Source organism: Labrus mixtus, chromosome 5 (assembly GCF_963584025.1).
Source record: "Labrus mixtus chromosome 5, fLabMix1.1, whole genome shotgun sequence".
Classification (NCBI taxonomy): Eukaryota; Metazoa; Chordata; class Actinopteri; order Labriformes; family Labridae; genus Labrus; species Labrus mixtus.
The window spans coordinates 25,828,408-25,849,734 of NC_083616.1; the positions used below are offsets into that span (position 1 = coordinate 25,828,408).

At 41.1% G+C, this 21,327-nt stretch overlaps 2 protein-coding genes across 5 annotated transcripts in view; both read right to left on the reverse strand.

Annotated features, from left to right (window-relative positions):
• Window positions 1-1,328: 1,328 nt before the first annotated feature.
• atoh1a (atonal bHLH transcription factor 1a) lies at window positions 1,329-4,882 on the reverse strand. The gene is made up of 2 exons (XM_061038818.1): window positions 2,912-4,882; window positions 1,329-2,616 (listed from the first exon to the last, which is right to left on the reverse strand). The coding sequence occupies exons 1-2, from the start codon at window positions 3,180-3,182 to the stop codon at window positions 1,841-1,843; spliced, it is 1,047 nt and encodes a 348-aa protein (XP_060894801.1). The 5' UTR covers window positions 3,183-4,882; the 3' UTR covers window positions 1,329-1,840.
• Window positions 4,883-7,169: 2,287 nt separating this feature from the next.
• Window positions 7,170-21,327, reverse strand: part of grid2 (glutamate receptor, ionotropic, delta 2) — a 510,900-nt gene continuing 496,742 nt past the window's right edge. For 2 of the 4 annotated variants that reach the window (XM_061038830.1, XM_061038832.1), the window contains exon 16: window positions 7,170-10,241. In XM_061038830.1, coding sequence (XP_060894813.1) covers window positions 9,789-10,241 — 453 coding nt within the window. In that variant the 3' untranslated portion in view covers window positions 7,170-9,788. Of the gene's footprint in view, window positions 10,242-12,714; window positions 12,987-13,478; window positions 13,569-21,327 lie in introns of all 4 variants that reach the window. The other 2 variants (XM_061038833.1, XR_009673135.1) reach the window with 2 other exon arrangements.

Sequence of the window (21,327 nt, forward strand, 5' to 3'; positions counted from 1 at the left end):
GACAAAAGAAAAAAAAAACTTTTCCCCAAGTGAGGAGACGATTATTGCAAGTGGAGTAACATTGTGAGATAATTTAATGCAGCGTATTTCTCTGCGTAAAAAGAAACACAAAACTCAAACTGGACTGCAGGCCAGGGGGCGCGTGCACATGCAGCATATGGCTAGCGAGCGCGTGTAGGACACGTTTCACGTTGCTTTAAGTTTACTATAAATTACAGAAGAGGAGATCAAGTGTTACAAGTTTCTGTAATTAAATGGAAATGCCTGCTGGTGTTTTTAAAAATGTAGGCTGTAGATCAGTATCTTATAAAGAGTAAAAACACACTTTGAACACTTTAAAGATCCACAAACCAAGAACCTGATGATACTGATTTGACTTATTTCAAACTTTGTCAAACAACGTTATAGGTAAATGTTATTAAGTCATTTTACTAAAATGCCTGTCTTACTTTTGCACATGTTATTTTTATTAATACTTTAATGCGTGTTGTTATCTAACGCCATTGACGGTATTATTATATTTGTATAATATTAATTATAATAATAAAATAAAGATTTCCAAAAAACAAATAAAGGCCTCCTTTAAAAAATAAATAGAAACATGCTCTTTTTGCCAAACTGACTTCAATTATAAACACATCACATCTAACCGATTATTATTATTATTATTATTATTATTATTATTATTAATAATAGTAGTAGTAGTAGTTGGCCTATCAGGAGCAGTAGTAATCATTTTGTTATTATTTGCATTATTATTTTTTTTACCACGTTTGTTATTATTATTATAACTATTATTGTTATTATTGGGTGTTGTGTTAATGGTAAAGGCTACAAGTAATATTATGAAATTTCTTTGCTATTGAAAAACTTTAAGGTGGACAATTTGAATGTTTTGTTTTTGAAATAGTGTTTCAAAAGTTCCTTCTTTTGAAAAAAGATAAATTCAGACAACAGTGACAAGGAACACGTTACGTTTAGTTTTCTTTTTTATTCCCAAAATCAAATAAACAAAACAATAAATGGCAAAACGATAGCTTTTCTCAACAAATGCAACTATTGAGTTATAAAAAGCAAATCAATTAAAACATAAGCAATAAATATCAATGTCAATTAATCTCATCCAGTGAAAGCAAAAGACACACCAGTTCAACTGAAGATACAAAAAAGAAAAATACAAAAGAAGGCAGCAGTGATGGCTACATTAAATAGGCTATTTGTCTGGAATTGGCAGTACTACACTAGAAAACAAAGAAAAACAATATTTTATTTATGGTTTGAAAACAAAATCGCATTTCTCAAGCCTCTGGCTCGTTTGTCTTTATAAAGTGCACATCATGAACTTTTGAAGTTGCAAAACTAAATACATTATAAAACAATAAATCACAACAAAAATTATTTTAGCTACAAAACTGTTTTCAAAATAACATTTCAGCAATTATCCATAAAGATATGAATTTGTGGAAGACAGCTTTTTGGTCGGAGTGACGTGGGAGATACCCATGGCAGTGCTGCGCGCGACATGGCAGAGGGGTCTTCCAGCCACGTCTCCATGGAAACTAGAAATTATAGGATAAAGGCCTTCATCTCTTGGCAGAACCGAATTAGGCCTATCACACTTTAAAAAAAAAACATTTTTAGATTAGGCTACAAGTTGATAAAATAGGCTTTAATTGTTGTTTCAAATGTAATGACGTTTATGAAGAAGCTTTCTATCTCCTAAACGACTTTTTGTTAGCAACAGAGAGAATAGGCTGTGTTGACACCATTTACAGAATGCTTGAATGTTGAGCTCTATAGTGGAATTAAAATAAAGTCTGTTATTCTAGTTTTTAAGCGTTCAGAAAGAAACTTTGTGGTGAGGGTGGTCGTCCTCTTCACTTGAGTGGAGCTCCATCGCTATTTCATCCGAGTCACTGAAGTGGGAGTGGGGGGAGAACTCTCCGTCGCTCCGGGGAGACGCTTTCCTCCCTCCTGCCCGGCTGGAGGACGAAGGAGAGGGCGAACGCATCGCTTCTTCCACCATGGCAGAAAACGAACAGTCGTCGAATGAGGAGCGAAAAGGCATCCCGCTGATGTGGACAGGTAAGCTGCTACCTGAGACGGGCACAGGAGACGGAGAAACCCTGTCCTTCGTCACGTCTAGTCCAACTGCGGATAAAGGCATGATGTCACACTTTGGCGAGTTGTTGTTGTTGTTGTTGTTGTTGTTTGACGCGTCGTTATTGCTGTTTTTGTTGTTGGAGGAGACCGGACCTTCAAGCAGATCAGCGAGAGCGTTGATGTAAATCTGCGCCATCTGTAAAGTCTCATACTTGGAGAGCTTCTTGTCATTGTCAAACGCCGGGATGACGCTGCGCAGCTCGTCGAACGCGTGGTTCAGCCCGTGCATCCGCCGTCTCTCGCGCGCGTTGGCGGCCACGCGCCTCTGTTTGTGGACCCCACCGGTGGATTTGCTGGACGGGGCTCTCTGTCTCGTGTCCACCTCGGGCCCGGTGACCATGCCTTTGAGACGGCACAGATCCCTGACTTTGATGGAAGAAGAGGAGGGGCTCTTGGCAGTTTTTCTGTAGCTGGGAGGGCTGGGATGGCCAGAGGACCCCGGGGAGCCACTCTCTGAAAGATGGAGAGACACATTTAGGCTACTGAACTGGTTTGAAAACAAATGAATGAAAAGTGCTTTATTTTAGGTATTTAATGTGCCTTACATATGAATAACATAAATCTTATAGTAAGAAAATGCAGTTTACACTTTAGCTCCCTGTAAAATAAAGTAGTTGTTTGGACATACAATACGCCCTAAATAACTTAAATTACTTCTGCATATCCCATAGGACCTTTGTCTGTTACATGCAGAAAAATGCTTACTGCTATACAAGTATAGTCTATATGAGCAAGCAAAGTTTCTCACCTTGGTAGGAGCCGGTGCTTGAGCTTGGCGAGTGGCGCAGGTATTCTGGTGAAGTGTCGTGTGCCGCGCAGGTGCCAGAAGGCTGCATGAGAGCCAGCCAGGCGCGTGGGTCAATGCCGCTGTCCACGAGCGTCAGTCCAGGTTCGTAGCGGGACTCCTCGAGCTGCTGCTCTCCCCCCTTCTTCATCACTCTCTGGCTCTGCTGCTTCAAGTCGAGCACTGCCACCTCTTGTGCGCCTTTGCTCCACTCTTCCATCATTTCAACATCCATGTTTCCAAGAGCGTCAAAAAGGGCAGGCCGATGTGAAGTTACAATCTCGAAAAGTTTTTTTTGGGGAAAGTTCTTGAAGGCACGCTATGACTATGACTGTCGCGTGCGGGACTCCTTCTCTGGTGTCTCGCGGCGCGGCGTCCGTTTAAAAAGCGGCACGCGTCCGGGAGCCCCCCTCCTCGCGCTGGTCGCGTGTTGACGTCCAATGAGAAGTCTCGTTAAAGCTCGAGAGAGTTGATTATGGGTCCCCCGAAGTCGGACTGTTTATGATAACGTTACAATTCGAGGAGTGTTTAACGCAAAGGGAGGTAAGGGGAACCTCCCACAGGACGCACGTGCATGGGGTGGTGACGGTTTTAGGTATGGAGCGTGGACAGCGCGAGACGTGCGCTGCTGTGACAGAGTTACTACCTGTCCACATCTGAGACGCGAGAGAGGCAGGGGGAGGAAAGTGGGGGTTATTGCTCAACTGTCTTTACTGTATCCCACACTGTCATCTCCGTAAACGTTTGTATCCCTCTGGACGATGAAGCCCAAAACCACGTTTAACGTTTTCAATCCAAAATGTCAAGTCGGGAATAATAAGGAAGGAATATAAGGAAGATCACAAATCAACCACAGGTGTTAAAAAATTGAAAGGAAAAGTACCCCAGCCCCAATCGGCACAGAGTAGCTTATATTAGGCTTCATCTCAGCACAAACGAAAATATAGCTATAGGCATTTCATCCATCAAAAGTGACTAATGCAATGAACAAGTTGTAGAATGAGGGAGGAAAATAACGTGGGCTCAGGATACTAAAGATCAAAAGTCAGCTGGAATAAAAAAAAAAAGATAGTTAAAAAGTTTTCGGCTCCTGGGGCTCGCGCGCTCATTGTCAATTCATTCAGTCTGAGATGATCTCCAGTTTCCATTTTTCTTTTGTAGGGGCTCTAAAAACCTTTTGATGTGGTCCTCGGAACGCCCTGTCGGTAAAAAGGGCTTCACAGGGAACGGAAACATGAGTAGGGGTCTCGTACTGACACGAGCTGTATGTGGTGCGCAGTGGCAACTGTAAGCATTGAGGAGAAAGTATATACAAACACACACACACACACACACACACGCACGCACGCACACACACGCACGACCTGTAGGCTACTACAGCAGTGATAATAAAGTAAAGGCCTACGTCTTATCTTATTTCCAAAATGTAGTTATTTTACCCTGATCTGATATCTGAATACCGTTTCGATTCATTAGGCAATACGTTTTATTGAGATCTGAAATAGGTCAAAGGAAATGGGTGTAGACAATAAAAATAAACTACAAATTATAGCTATTAAGTGAACCACCTGCAGTCTACCGATCAAAGCAACCACGCTTAATGAGACGCAAACTGAAGGCCTTACCTGGCAAATGAACAATGGGCTAATTGCTGGGTGGTCATATAGCCATTTAACCTAATTGCCACGGTCGATTAAGGCTAAGAAGGATACAATCCGCAATACAGGATAATAAGGTAAATTGGTCAAGGAGGGCAGTATAGCCTACCTGTTGCATCCCCCTCCAAGTCCCTGTTTTCGGGTGACGTAGTAGCCTAATCAATCAATTCGTACCAAACGTCACAAAATAGCTTGAAATAAGTAGCCTCATGACCACAAACACAAAACATCTGAACTTTGACACAGCAGTTGGGCTTTAATAGGCCTATGTTCATTCTTAAAGCTATGGCTTTTGGTCCATTTTCTGAAACGACAAGACACCTATGGTGTGAGAAAACATCATTCGTGTGAAAAAATCCCATAATTTCAGAGATATTTCGACATCAATCTTTGCTATTTTTTATTCATGTATTCATCATGGGGACGTCTTGCAGGCTAGAGGTCTGGCGCCGAGAGTTCGCCCCCTCGTCCCACCTACAAGCCCCCCATCCAACGGGCCGGGGCCGGGCTCCTGAAGCTACCGACAGGTTGGATATTGTAGCTGGCGATTATTAAAGTGTCGCAGCCACAATAGAGACTCTATGTTCCATTGGACACGCCTGGGGGGCTCCCCGAGGGGGCAGGGGGGGGGGGGGAGGGAGAGGAGGGGAGCTCCCATTCCAATGCGCGCGAGGAGTCTACGTGCTGCCGCTTCTCTTTCCCGTCTCCTGGGAGACCGGGGCGTGACGCGCACGAGACTGGAGTGAGGAGAGCTGGACAGGGGTTTCAAAATGATACTGTGTCCTTCTCTAAAAGTACTGAATCCATGATATTGTCTTTGGTGACGTGCCAAAACAAACATTACTCTGAAGCCTCAATATGTGTCTCATATGCTCAGAAAAAGTAGCCTATGAAAAGCTAGGACTTAAATAACTATTTAGGCCTAATGAGCAACAGATATGCCTCTATAATATTCTAATTTTGACACTGCTGCCATTTGATTAAAAGCTGTTTCAAGTTACTTTGATTTAAAAAGATATATCTGTAACAGCCCAGTCACCTTACTGCTACTTACATGTGCTTGTTGTATTTTAAGTGTTGATCAGTGCAGTACAATTAAAGCCTGTGCAAAAGTATGGAAAAAAAATCACACTTTTTTGATTAAGTAAATTCTCCTGGCGTGCTAATGTTGTCTATGTCCATTGAACTGTCCATTTCTATTGATAAGGGTTATAGTTAGGCCTATGTATCTTTTATATTGTGGTATCATGTCTCATGGTAACTTCAAAACATTTAAATACCATTACATTTTACTTTAAAAAAAACATACAAAAAGGCTCCAGGTAGTATACCCATAACAAACACTTTGGGGATAAAGAGGATTGAGGCTTCCATCAGATGCCAACTATCTCTTTATACAATAACAACAACATTTGTAGTTTGACTTCTAGTCAGTTGTTACTCAGATGTCTCAAAGTATCATCAACATCTGACATCTAACTTTCTAATTACATTTTAAAAAAAATTTGTAAACATCTGCCATTCATTTTGTTGTGCAGCACAAACTGAGTCAGGTAGATTAGGGTGCTAAACAGTGCCACCCCCTGGTTAAAATGGGGAGCTACAACGTAGTGGTCCACTGAACTTGACAGCAGCCTTCCTCAGCAGTGTCTCTATCCAGCTGTTAACAGCAGCATGCAGGCCTTTGAAGTGATAGCCTATTTGAAGTGAAAGACACAAAAGCTTAGCTCATGCTTGAACTTAAAATCCATTCCATACAGAAAAACCTTCCTGATCACCTAAACTCATTTCAATGTTTTCTTTTTAATTCACCCCTTAGCTTAACTTCCAACAAAAGTTCCCTATTTAATCTTTTCACCTTAATGGTTTTATAATACATAGGAATAAATGGTTTTTCATCAATTATTAAACAATACAATGTCAGCATTAATAATAAATTCAACTAGTGTATTTGTTCTTGATCAACTGGCTTTGAACATGAAAAGATCAAAATTGCACAGAGGCATGCAGGTTAACACTCTCCTCTAATTTCTGTGTCAAAGGTGATGCTTCTCATGCAGGTTCAAGCATTAAAACTGGATTTTTATTGAGACATTTTGAATCAACAAACAAGATATCCATAGCTGCTGATTTTAGAATGTTGATAAAATCAACAACAACAACATTGCAATTAGTGAACGTGTTTTAAAAATCAAAGAAGTACTTACCCGTGTCTCTGTCAGCTGTCCAGTAATTAGAGACTTGCAGAGAATGTGTGAGCACTTTACTTGGAAAAGTAGATCCTCTTCTCACAATACAAACAGAACACTGCTGTGAGGGAAAACATGATAGCATTCTTTCCAGTTCTATGTGTCCATGTGTCACTCATACCAAAGTGCATTGACTATGACAGAGTTGAAAAGAAATTACAGAAGTTTGTCGTGAACACAGAAAGGAGTGAACACCTTATTAGCACAATTTAGAGCAGAAGTCACTATCGCTTACAAATATGATTATGTTACAATTCTGAATTTGAATACTGTTTCAAAATGTTTGTCTAGCAAAAACAACAGATACCATCCCACTGTAGAAAACCTGTTTATTAGACAAATTATACACAGAAAGCTTTGCCACTTGTAACAGAGGCCCCAGTTTGTTCAGTTTTTGAATAATATGCAACACATACAACAAAATAGGCCTATATTAAATACTGTACATCATAAAGTTTTGAAAATTATCAAGTAAATCCTGTAGTTCTATGTCTGAAATTAAAAAATGTTAACAGATAGCGCAAGAGCAAGTTTGTGCATGCTTTCTTTTTCATCAACTTGCCGCTTTTTGTTATTTAGCCAGCAAATCATAAAATGAACTCAAGATGACGTGAGAAAAGCCGAGTTTGTGTCTTTATGTGTTTAAGTCGACCATGGGCAGAGAAAGGGAAACCAAATGCAATAATGTGGCTGCTAAACTCAACACTAAAGCTCGTCATGATATACTCTTTTTTTCTTTTTGTTAAACAAAAATAGCATCAACATGTAAAATATACATTTGTATAATGTCTCTTTCATTTATACTAAATAAAACCTTTTAAATGTCTGTGTCCTATTTGTCATTCAGTAGCCATACTGTAGCCTAATATAAGAAAAGAATGCCTAAGAATGCTTTGCTTTAAAACACTGTGGCTTGACTGAGTTCTCTACGCACAACATTTTGCAGTTTTAGTTCTTAAAGATAACAAACCGAAAACTTGATCTAAACAACTAACATTATCAATTATTAATACAGTGTTAGTGAAAAAGATTTGGTTCCATTTAACCCCCCGATCCACAAAATATTCCTTTAATGCTATTAACGGACCTTTTCCCTGCAACCCCCGCCCCAAAATGCACCTTAATGGTCTCATTTGAATTAATTGGCACTTTAAAAAACAAGTCATATAAACAGTACCCTTAACATTACAGACATGAAATAAAAGGATATTTCGGACTCATGGCATCAAAGGCAGCCGTTGGGTTCAGATGGCCGTTGTCTCTTCATGACATTCTGATGACCCTGAAGCACAACCACCGATTTGCTGCTCTGAAATGCTTCCAGTACACGGTGATATTTTTCGTTAGCTGGAAGTTAGGGAGGGTACAGCTAGCTAGTTGACATATAAGGCTGGTACTGAAGATGCTGCTGCGATGGCTTCTCCTCAACATACATTGAGCTCCCATCTCACCACTTGAACCTGATTCATGACCTCCCAGAATGAGCCTTTAAAACACCCAGGTCATGGCAGCACGAACTTAAGCGAAACAAAGAAAACTCAAAAGTAAAATGACTTAATGATGCAAAACCAGAGACTACAGCACTCATTTAGCAGTTTTTCAAAGTTTGCCGAGAGAGAAAATAAAAAACAAGTAGACAGCTCAGAACAATGTTATTTTTTGTACTTCCTGACCAAAACACATTCCACGCATTAAAATCTATTTTTTCAAAAACAAAATTCAATAAAAGACATATAATAAGCATAAGTCTTTCGGCTTGTCTTTTATGTATTTTTTTCACCCAAGTTGTTTTTTGTATCTTCCCTTTTAAGTATCCCTCTGAGAGTCTGATCTCACCTTGTCTTGAAAAGCAGAGAGCACAATACAGGTGAGATAAGAAAAAGGTCAGATCTACATACAATCACTTACAGGTCTGTGGGCACTGGTACAGTGCAGTGGGACTGACAAAGAGTCTTTAATGCGCATCAAAATGGCGAAAACAGTTTCAGGCTGATGCACCAAAATGGCAGAAAAAAGTTTTAAGATCGACACACCGAACTGGTGATTGTACGGTGTCATACTGTTGCACTGACATGGCGTTTCAGTGGTTTTTCCCAAACCGATGCACCATGATGGTGTCAACACGCGTTCAGCTGGAAAGTCAGGCCACTGTGTGGACACCTTCTTGGAGATGCTCACACATTTAGAACCCCAGGTTATGGTCGAGAGATACTCAGTATGGGCTCCCACATTGTGAAAAGGCAGAGAAAAATGTGGAATCTTCCAGAATTCACTGAGATGGGACCTTCATAAAACCACAAGGGGCTTCATAATGGGCTTCAGAAAAAACAACTATTATATATTTCTTTTTTAACCAACTCGCCCCATAATTGCTTGGTAGTGTGAGCCCCATGGAGTTGTTACATGGCTACTGAAACCAACAGGTCTCCACCATTGGCTGCCCTGGAGCCCACAGAAAGTGTTTCCTGTGGTTGGAGAAGTGTAACGTAAACCTCTCAGGTGGGGTTCAAAAAGCAATAGTCAAGTCGTCTCCATTATACGGGGCAGTCCCCATATCATACAACACAAACAATAAAAAAAGATCCCCTTCCTCACGTATTCCCCAAAAATAATCCCCCAAACAATCACGAGAACAACAACAATAAAGCAAAGAATCAAGCTCCACCGTCTCCATTCCCGTTTTGCACCTCACCAGCATGGGGGAAAGGGAACGCCCAAACTGAGTTCCACCTCCTCCGTCTTCTCCACACACAAAATGGTAACACCCAAGCAGAAACCGAAAAAACATTGAGATTCCTATGTACACGGATCTTCTGACTTTTTAGCGTAGCTTATTTGTTCTATCATCCAAAGACCGACCCTTGCCACCTTGACACCTCCATCTGCTCCACCTCCTTCTCTTCCTCCTGATCCACTCGTATCCTTAGCAGCTCCTCATATAGAGGTGCCCCTGTCTGGATCATTGCCGTATCCAAAGTTGGGTCCTGGACCTGTGGGCTGGTAGGGGATGGAGGACATTGTTTTAATGGGGCTGCGGAAGAAGCCACCGTTGGGGGCCCTCTGCCTGAAAGGACCCACCCCGCCAGTCCGGTGGTCCTGGAGGACGCCGCCGCTACCGAAACCAGCGGAAAACCCAGCGGCGGCTTTGGCAGAGAGGCTGCGGCTGAGGGTCTGGATCTGCTCGGGGATGAAGGTGGTGGTGGTGATGTGGGTGTTGCGGAAATCGCTGATCTGCTCGAGTGCCTGGCGCGCGGCCGGCAGCGCATCCATGTCAAGGGGCGTTAAATCGACGGAAGAGGTGGAGAACTGCTTGTGGGGGCTTTCATCCTCGGTGCACAGGCTGTTAACCCGGCGGTGTAGGTGCTCCAGGTCGATCTCCTTATCGTCCTGCAGGTGGGGAGGGATGGGGAAGGAGAAGAGGAAGTGGCCATGATATATGGTTAAAGGAAAGAGAAGATAATGGGAAGGAAATTCGAATGAGTATCCGAGAGGGGAAGGATGTTGGAAAAAATGGATAAAATAGAAGAAAGATCCAGGGACAATATTTCCAGATATAATGATGGAAATAGTGTGAGGAGTGTCGGAGGAAGATTCAAGGGAAGGTAGGAGAGAAAGGAGTGTGGGTTGTGCAAATAGAGGAGTAAGGAAATGGAGAGAACAGTGTGTACATGCAGAGAGGATTTATTCAGAGAAGAAGGTAGTGGGTAAAGATGAAGAGTATTTGTATTCAGCAATAAGGATGTCATCCATTCGACCAGAACCAATGGATAATGAGAAGGGAGGTGAAAGCAAGAAAAGGATGTCGGACAATAACGATGATCATGTCAAGGACAAGCGTGTGGTTAAAGGTTTTAGCGCAATGAAAAATGAGTTAAAGTTGAGGTAGTAGAAGTGGTGGATGAGAGCGAGGGTGTAGCAAAATAAAAGGAATAGATACATGTTTGATGGGCACAGTTAAACATGAGATGTTAAAGAAAGCAGGGAGGGTGAGAAAAGAGAGGAGGGGAAAATGGAGGGAGGAATAGAGAAGCACACTCTGAGCTGTGGTCAGGATATCGAAGAGAGAAACATACACACACTTAAGATTTTAAAGGGCTTGGAATACACACTGAACACACATTGCATTCATGCTGTGTGCTCTGCGATTCCAGGGTACATTATCGGCACAACTGTTATAATATAAATATGACTATTACTATAATACTTTTCCTGCTTCTTGTTGGAATTGATTCAAACTGAATTCTTGCCACCAGGGTCAAAATATTCACATTGAGATTGACATCTCCTTTTCAAGTGAATTTCTTCCAGGTCACATAAGATAAATCACTACAGCTGTCATGTCATTGTTTATCATCAAATAGGTTACTGAACTTCAATCAAACATCATTTAACAGCCAAAACAATCTTAACAATTCCTACTTCAGACAATCACATACATTATAACCTTAAACTTTAACTTACAGTAGAAGTAAAATGAAACTTATGGTAACTGTATCCACATTTAATAACTTATCCACAAAGTCTAAAGGATGGTGACACTCAGTGGAAGGTGTTTCATGCTTTTACTGGATTAGGAAGAGTGGACAGTGGTGCAAAGGAGCTGAGTTTGCAATGTCAGAGGTGAGGATATAGAGAGGAGAGGTGAAAGAAGGGCTTTTTTTTAACCCATAAAAACACTTTGAATTAAATGTCCACACATATGACAATGTGCTTTTCTTTTTTCTTTACAGAGGGTAGGAGGAGTCTCAGGGGTGGGTGGTGGGAAGTGCGCGGTGTCACATAATTCACACTTTATAGAAATATTGTTTGGGATAAGTCAAACAGGGGGGTTTGTGAGGGAGGTGGGGGTCACATTATTTGAGGGTAAAGATAAAGTTACTGACCGTGTCCTTCGTATCTGGGGGGTCTGGAGGGGGCTCTGGACCTACTTTGTGTAGCTCACGGGAAGAGGGGACCAACACTGGTGCCCCCTGGTTGCCATCTAAGGGAGGGACGGTGGGAGGACGGGGAAAACGAGGGGGCGCTATTGTTTGTCGTGACACTATCATACACAGACTGGTTTGGAGGAGGGGGGGGTATCCATAGGGTACAGTTGGTGTCAGATAAATGAAAGGAAGTGAAAGAGAAGAGTGAATCACAAATGATCAGATTGCTCTCTGTGAAAGGAGACTAACGGGGGTAACTATATGGGACAGAGGTGAGGAAAAGTGGGGCAATTTTTTTGAGGGAAAACAGCGTCAGGAGAGAGGTTGTAATGTTTCCCTTTCTGTATACGTTCCCTACTGTTAAGGCTTACTGTAACATTAAGAGAAGTCAACATTGATCAACACATGTCTAAAAAGCCTGAAATGTATCTATATATACATCTCTTCTTTATTCTGCAATGCAAAGGCTTTATTCAGGACAAAAAAAGCCAAATTTACACCACATACTGGTTTTTGGCTTCATTTTCTATTACAAGGTTGTACAAAAATCTCTAAGTAGCATAAAATAAATACTTCAATGTAGGTTCTACCTGAATGTATAACTTTACAGAGCAAGTTACTTTCACCATCCATTTAAAGATGATGCTCTTGTTGTCCCTGGATGGAGAGACATTGCCCTCTACTGGCAGAATGGTGTAATTGCACACATATTTAGCTGGCAATATACCAGTGTATATCACCTTTTCAAAGAGGTACTTCTGCTTCCAGCAGAGAGCTGTTGTATAACTTTGAACATCAAAGCTTGAACCCTGCTCTAGGATATCCATCATTTCTCCTTACAAATTATCATTCATAAACCTTTACATTTAAAACAACATCTGTCTTCCAGCATTACTAACCAATGATTCATTTATATCCTCTATTGTATGTATAACCTTGGGGTGGGAGGTGAGGTGGTGAAGGTGGTCATTCTCATTTTGGGGGTCAGCTCGGAGGGGTTGGTGGGTTCGTAGGAGTGCTGCACGATCAGGGCGCAGGGAATGTCGCAGCATGCTGGGGGCTGGTAATGGGTGGCGGTGGGGGCAGTGGTGTTGCCGGAGTTGGGGTTCTGGTTTTGGGTCTGACCGCCCCGGGCAAGAGGGTGCTCGTTGGAGCTGTGAGGGCACGGATCGGCAGCTTGTCTGACAGATGGGCCATCTGCCTGTGTCTGGTGTGAGTGTGTGATGTGCAGGTATGTGTGTGTGTGTGTGTGTGTGTGTGTGTGTGTGTGTGTGTGAGAGAGAGAGAGAGAGAGCAGAGGGGACAGGAGGAGAGAGACAGAGAGAGAGAGCGAGAGAGGGAGTATGATGGAAAGGAGGTGTGGGATTATTTGATTTAAATGTGTGTTTTTGTGTTTGTGTGCATGCAAATTGAGTGGGAGGATAAAAACAAGCCAAAAAAAATAAAATAAATAAACAAGCCAAATAGACCGACAGGCAGACACCCAGGCAGACAAACAGCAGACAGAGGAGGGATGATTGACAGACAAGTTCAGGCAGATGGTAGGATTGGAAGGTGGAGGAGAGAGAGAAGTCAATTGGAGAGACAGACGGGTGGGGGGTGAGCGAGAAGAGAGACATGGCAGTCAGTCAGCACACACAGTTAAGCAGGTCGTACTGTGCCGTGTCCTCAGAGAGACATTCACACAGTAGTTATATACCTGGAAAGGGGAGATGTTTAAATGGCATTTTGTATTGCTCTCTCCCTCTCTCCCCCTCGCCCGCTACACCCCTCAACACAGAGTACTTATCTACAGAAACAAAACAAAAAGGCAATATGAGAGCTTTGAGCCACAGGGACACAGATCATTATATAGAGTTAGAGCGAGTAGAGCAGCAAAACCACAAACTTTTAAAGTAAAAGGTCAGCTGTTTTTTTAGGTGTACCAAACAAGATGGTACACAAAGGGAGTGCTTGCTCTTCTCACTCTAAACCTACATGGCTCATATGAAATATCAGACATGGTCAAACCCACAGATACTACCGTTATGGAAGAGTTCTGACAGTGTATGTCTATTTGCCAATGTCAGCATGATTAGCATGATAGCTACTTTTAGTTCTGAATTTTCGAGGTGCAGTCGGTTGCAATGACAGAACTCTTTCATACAAACCTTTGGTAGAACATTCAAAGGCCCCATTAAGAGTGAAGCAATGCAGAAACCATGTTATGTAAGTAGGTAGGTCTCAGAAAATTGCCTACAAAAAGCTTTACAAACTAATCTAGATGTCAAAGTTTATATTTTGTACTTTCATAAACATACCTAGGCACCAACCCAACATGAGTTCAGATGCTTCTGAGCACGGTAAAAGTGTAGCAATAAGGAGGAAAACAAACTAGATTCAAATATGTCGGTGAAATTCATGTTTACGTGTTACTGAAGGAAATATATCCAGGAACAAAAGTACTGTTGTGCACTGTTGCTGTTTGTTATTTATCCAATGTTTGAACTATCAACATCCCAAGAGGGAAGGGATGACTTGCAGGTAAGACTCTTACACAACCCCCTTTTTTTTTATTTATTATTGTGGGTGCATGTCCTTGTCAAATGCCCTCCATCGCAATACACTTCTCATCATTTGTGACCCACTTTTGTCAGCTCTGTCAAAATGTGTGTATTTTTGTGTTTGGGAGTGAAAAAGCTTGGAATAAAAATAAAAAAAATATTCAAAGCAAACTGTTTACACCGAGCAGCAGGCTCACAGATAACAATGTAAGCCATTCCACAACAGTCAACACAGAGCCAGAGCACAGACACAAACACTGACATGTAGCTCACAGTCAGAAGCTGTTACCATAGCATCACAGCATACAATATGGATGTAAAGGCGTCTACAGACATGTGCAGTATGTGGTTATGCATGTTTTAGTATGTATAAGAAACACAGAGACACAAACACAGCTGAGAAGTATCAAGAGTTTGAACAGTGGATTTTTCTTGTATGAGGGAAGCATTTGTGTGGCAGGTGGTGATGGTTGTTTTGGACTCTCAGTCTGCTAAATGAATGTATGAATTGTTCCAGCATTGCTCATTTAAGTGAATCATATCCATTTTAATTTGTGCATGTGTCATTGAGAGTGAGTCATGACGGCCAGTGCTTATGAATCATGTTTCAAACAAAGTGAACAAATGTATTTCCTGCATCAATGGGTTTCATGATATGGTTTTATGTGACACAAAGTGTGAGCATTCGTTATATCCAAACAAGCCGTACATGACGGAGGAGGAGGCAGGCTAAATGTGGGAGGTGGGGGGGGGGGGGGGGGGGGGGGGGATGATGATACATCTGCATGCAAGTGAGGGTGTGTGTGTGTGTGTGTGTGTGTGTGTGTGTGTGTGTTACTGAACAGGCGGACATATTTGGAAAGTTTTAGCCAACATCAAATGAATCTGAGCCTTTTGAAGTTGTAATAAGAATTAGCCATGTAAGAGTACTTTTGTTTTTATTAAAGCTCCTGTTACAAATATTCGGGTTGTGTCGATTTTGAACCCCCCCTGTGGACAAAGCAGGATGAGTTTTCTCTTTGCTGATCTTGCCCTGTACATTTTTAGACAGTATAACACTGTTATGTATTTCAAAGGTCTACTACATAAGTCAATGAATCTATGGCGAGAAAAATAAAAAAGGCTGTTTTGGCGTGACACCTACCCTGCTGCAGGAGTGGCAAGCATTAAAAATAGCTTTATAGAAATAATAAACATTCTTTTTGATGGTCTCATTTCTTTTTGTAGGTCACAAAGAAGCATTTATTTTGATTTCAGCCTGTTTTATAACAAACACACACAAACTCCTCACTGCAGCTTTAATAATCATAACTATCGAAGGTGAAACCAAAAAGATAATCACAGCTTTAAATGAACTTTATGAAGCACACATCCGTCCTTGGTCCTTTTTTGTATTATTGCACATTTTTTAGTTGAAAGCATAGTGAACATAGATATACATATATACAAGGTTATTGAACTTGTTGAACATAACATCATGGTTTAAATTATTTTCACTATCAGCATGCTGGTTGGCTGATTTGCACTCGCTGTTTCCAATCACTCCATTTCACTTTATTTCATAGCTGTCACTTTGTCACAACTTGTACATACCTCGTATATAAATTATTCTGTCTATTCTCATCTTCACTGTGTCTAATTACTTGCTTATGTTTGTCTTTGTGTTGCTTCCACACATAAAACTTCCCTCTGGGGATCCATAAATGATCTTATCTGGTGATGCTGATTTGAGCCTGAATTCTCTCCGCAGCATGTCTCTACATGTCATTCTGGTCGCAGTAACTCATGGCGTTGGCATAAGACATTGGAAGCAGAGACTTCATGCCAAGTCTGCACTCCAAATTCATACTCCCTGTGCCAATCTATCTTATTAAGCCAAGTTTTCTAAGCCCACTCATAAAGAATGGGTCACAAGCCTTTCCCTTTTTCATGTGAAATTTAAAAAAAACAACACACTGGCAGTTGCACGTCCTACGCTGGATGAGATGCACTCAAGTTGTGTTAACATTCAGCGTGACAGCGAGACAGAGGCCAATGAGTTCTTCATTTAAGGTGACAGAGCAAAGCGTCTGCTGGAGTTAATTACAAGCTTTATGGTTTGCTTCACTTTATTAATTTAACTTAAGGAAGTTGGGTGACATTAAACACCCCAGACTTACTCCATTGGCCGTGACTAAGGCCAAATTGCACTGAGTTTTCCCCAGTCGATAAAGTGCAACATATGCAATTTATCTCATTAGCTGCTTTGAAGTTGACTTAAATTTGTCTTCCTTCCTCCACTGATTCGGGACACGCTGCGCCGGGTCCCAGCTTGACTCGCTGCTGCTCTCGTCTCAGCAGCCATCTTTGCAGCTGGTCGCCCATTCGGAAAAATGTTCTGCACAGATGGCGATATGAGATCCGAGTATGCTATTCCCACTTTGTTACACGCATTATGACAGGGTTATTTTAGGAAGAAATAAGAAGTAATAGCCAGAGAAAATTTGATTGACAATATGGGATCTAGTTTTAAGTTGCAGTTGCGTTTACAGCCAAGACTGGGGTGTTAAGAAACAGTTTCTTCGACTACACCTGAAAGCAAAATTGTTCTTTACTCCAAACAGCCAGTCTGGAAGGCGATGTGAAAATCTTGCTGCCGAAAAGATTGGCGAGATATCGTTCAAATGAGGATAAAAGTGCGCAAAGTACGTTCCTAATCCTTGTTATTCAAACACAAAAAGAGATGACAGTAGTCGTGTAAAGACTGGAAAATAGAGAGCTTTGAGAATGCAGTTTGAATCCTCCCTCCTCTCAACGCCACACATCTAAAACCAGCTTAATGAAGTGGGCGTGCTTGTTGGACTGCTGGTTTGAAAAAAGTTACGTAAACTGTCGGACGCAGTCTCCACAGTCTGAAGAGAGTGAGAGCGGGGGGGGGGGGGGGGGTTTCAGGCGATTATTTGATGATCTGACAAGCTCTTTGTTTGAAGCACGCTGGCCCTTTGATGTGTTCAGTGGTTACTCTGTGCAAACCTTGACCAAAACCAACGGCAATCAATAGGCCAATACTTTCATTAGATGTCTGGGGTCAACTATCAAAAACAAGCATGGCTGACTGAACCAACTTCATCTTCACCATGGAAGCACTGAGGGAGCCGTTCGTTTGTACTTAACTTGGATATCCCACTGACAGCTGTTCCTTACACCCTCTGCTTAGTATAAAACACTAAATACACTGAAAATGATACACTTCTTTACTGTTGCCTAACAAAATGAACAAATGAATAATACTCATGAAATAATTATGGGGGTTAATATCGATATGACAATATTTATCGTTTTCCTGACTCCTGTGATACAAGTATACAATCAATGGTGGCCAATATCCATATACTCTAAATAGATTTCCCTGCTTCTCATTATGGCACTTATGACATAAATTAGTGTAACGTGAACAGAAGTTAATTTGCCAAATAGGAAAATAAGAAAGATAACGGGATAATGTCGGACAGCGCAGTGACAGGAAGTCAAGGGATGAAGCGGGATTCAAAGAGAAACTGACAGCAGATTGCAGTGAATAAATACGTAAATCCTGAACTTTCATTTTCTTAGGTTAATCATAAATCATTATGTACCATTATATGATTGTCTTGCAATGAATCATAACGTGATATTATTGTTATTGCATGACAACGATTCCAACCCCTGTTTTATAAACTCTCAGGATCATTATGTAAAAAAGTGCATTGCACATCTTTTATCCGACTTCTAAATCATCAATCATCTTTTCCATATGACAGTTGACGCCTAATGCCTTGTCATGCAGAACCTTGAACAAGATCTTCAAAGAGAATCAAAGACCATCATTGTTTAAATCCATGTCGTCCCTCCCTTTCATGATCGTGTCCTGACTCCTTGCACACAGTCGGGGGCTGATTCCACCGGCTGCTCTCAGGAGTTAATGAAGATGGCGGGGGGGGAGGGAGGAGGGGGTGTTTGCAGCTGAACAACACTGCGCTTAACATGACTTTGGGCTCGTACGTCTTTGTGCTTGCTCGGTGGTGAACATGGCTACTGATCTGAATGACAGATTAAAGCTGGTGACTTAGCAGGAGGCTGGAGGTGGGGGGTAGATGGTGTGTCAGTTTGTGACTGTTCTAAGGTAAAACAAAAAATGGATGCCTAATCAAATCAAAAGGATAATGATGACAGTCAGTTGGTTGCCAATGTTGTAACATATTATACAGGAGTAGACATATTCCTTTCTGATACTGACTATGATACTAAGTCTTAACCATTGAATGTCTACAATTTCCTCCACAGCACTTTAGAGCTTAGAATTCAACAGTTTAAAATGATATGATCGGTCCACGTAAGAAGCTACAGCGCATTCCTCCTGCTTTTATTTTATTTTATTCTTCACAGATAACCCTCTTAATCAATTGGATAGGAATATCAGGTACTCATTATTCTTCATACACACATAATCTGGACTTTTAATATATATATATATAGTATATTATATATATAATTCATAAAGAGTTCTGGATTGGCTGTTCCTTGGTCCACATTTCACAGACCTTTGTGCCATTTTTTATGTATTCTATATTGTTTGTGGTCCTATGTGGTTTTCAATATGAAGGAAATGACTGATTTATTCTCTCTTACTTAATTATTTTATCCAATCAGTGCACTGACATTGTCACCAAAACTCAAAACAAAGGCAACCATCAATGCTTGTATCGGTATAAATCTATGAGGAAACATTTTTAACATGTGTGAGTGGGGGCATGGTGGGTTCACCTCATTTGGCCTCAGAATTGATAACTTTGATTCCTAAAACCGAGAGGTACAAGTACATCCTACAGGATCTATTCATGATTGGCTTGTAGCATGGATAGTAAATATTTGAAATGTGTAACCTCTATTTGCCAAAGACATTAAATGGTGTGGCTGAACATTATTGCAATATTCAAGAAGCTAAATTAGGCTTAAGCAAATCCAGCTGCATCCAAGCAGCTGTTGAGCATGTTGCTTGTGCACATCGCAAATTGGCTGAGATGGAATGAGCTCGGATATGACCAAACAGCTCCTGCTCGTGTATTCAGAGAAATCCTCTCCCATGATCAGAAGGTGTAGCCTTAAATGAACTTATCTTGTAAAGAGAAAAAGGGAAATCTACTTGGAGTGCAAGTCCAATTAGACAATTAAAGAAATCAATGAGCCAGCAAGCCCAAATGAAAAGTGATAAAGAGAAGAAAACATTTGCTGATCAGTGGCATTCATTGCAGGTGGTATATTGGGCTGCAGTAAACAAAGCTGTGTGAAACTTTCAGGGAGTTTGTCAAACAAGTCTGAGCACGCTGTGTGATCACAGACAATAAAGCACATGAATAAGTCAAGTCTAATGATTTCCCTGCAACAACACACATATTTCAATTTAGTTTGTGGAATCCCTTCATGGATTTCAATCTTCACATCACTACCACTCCAGTCACTTTATTACCATCCTCAAGGACAGGTAAATAATGACTTACAAAAGGTAGAAACTACAGTGATGAAGAGATGCAGTCATTTGTAATGACACTCTGATGTTTGACCAGATTTCATGTTGAAACTCTCCACTAAATTACTTTGCAGATGATTGGTGTTATCGGCCTTTTTGATCATGAAAAGTATCCTGATCTGACACTAAATCATCCTGGCTATGGTCGCAATTTCCATTCCCATCTTTTTGTCATCTTTTCTAATTTATTCTTGGTGGAACTTTAAATTAGCATGACACCAAAGATTTAGGAGATGGGACAGTCTGCTATTATTGGTTTCTAGTAGACAGAGTCATGCAGAGACGTTCACATGTCTTTTTTTTTAACCTCCATTAAAAACCCAGTTTGAAATCCAGGCAACAAAATCAGTAATACACTATGCTAGATCACTAAATATCTATTTTGGATTGACAGTCCATTGGTATTATTTTTCCTCTGGACTGGAGGATGAAAGATGTGCCAGGAAACTAATTCAGTCATAATCCATGAGCAAACCTTATCCAGATTTTATCAAACTGCTCCCTTGGAAGGAAAAGGGCAATTGCTTGAAGCCAAAGTAATTTACCTGATGGCAAAAACATTTTCTGCTGAAATTAATCTGAGCTGCTTCATACCTCAGTCTAATTTGTTCCCAACACATAAATAATTGACTTTAAAACCAAAAGAGAAAATATCATTTCACACGTAATCACATTTCTCTCAGTTCATCAGTGGCAGGTTTTGCAAACCAAAATTTGCTTAACTTTTTTTTTTGGGGGGGGGAGGGAGGGGGGTTTCACCTCCTGTGTTTTGGTAAACATAGGGTTGGGAGGTGAGGAGGTGGGGTTCAGTTTGAGGATGAATGTGAAGTTAATTCTGTTAAACCCTTTTGGAGATAGAACAGCTACAGGAAGAGAGAGGTTACATTGAATGTTAGCACTCTTGGACGTTTTTAATTTTAACGCATAGAAAAGAAAGCGAATAAACATGCTGTCATTTTGGGTTTTTCTTTGGAGATGTTATATTTCTTCTGTATGGAGAGAGCAGAACGGTCTGCAGGGTTTCTACTCATAGCGGATGTTGCCTGAGTCACTTTGATTGTCTCAAATGATATCCCTGCTGAGGTGATCAACCGCACATAGGCTGATTGGATATTTCACAGGAGGCTGCTGCTAATTTACAAGGTGGAGTGTCGCCACTGTTTTGGAGAGAGCGCTGGTATAAATATATCCATGTTTAATACTGTGAGTCAGTGTTTGGTCAAACTGCAGCTCTTCCAACACGCCCTCAGGCTGTGCTAGCTTTTTGCTTTTTTTCCAGGTGCCTGTTCCCTCTTTTCCCCAGATTGTAAACTCGGCAGATAAATAAGCATTTAATCACAGTTGTGACAAACCATTGGCAATGCATTGTTGTCCTGACTGGTGTGATACAATATAAATCGCTGATGTCTACTGATATTTTAATTGAAAAGGGTCAGGGTTAGGTGTTAGGGTTAGAAACC

What these genes read in the sequence shown, in the direction of transcription:
- atoh1a (XM_061038818.1), bottom strand. Translation starts at nt 3,182, where the DNA reads ATGGATGTTGAAATGATGGAAGAGTGGAGCAAAGGCGCACAAGAGGTG. An exon ending in AAGCACCGGCTCCTACCAAG is followed by an intron (nt 2,617 to 2,911) that starts GTGAGAAACTTT and finishes TCCATCTTTCAG; the next exon opens with AGAGTGGCTCCCCGGGGTCC.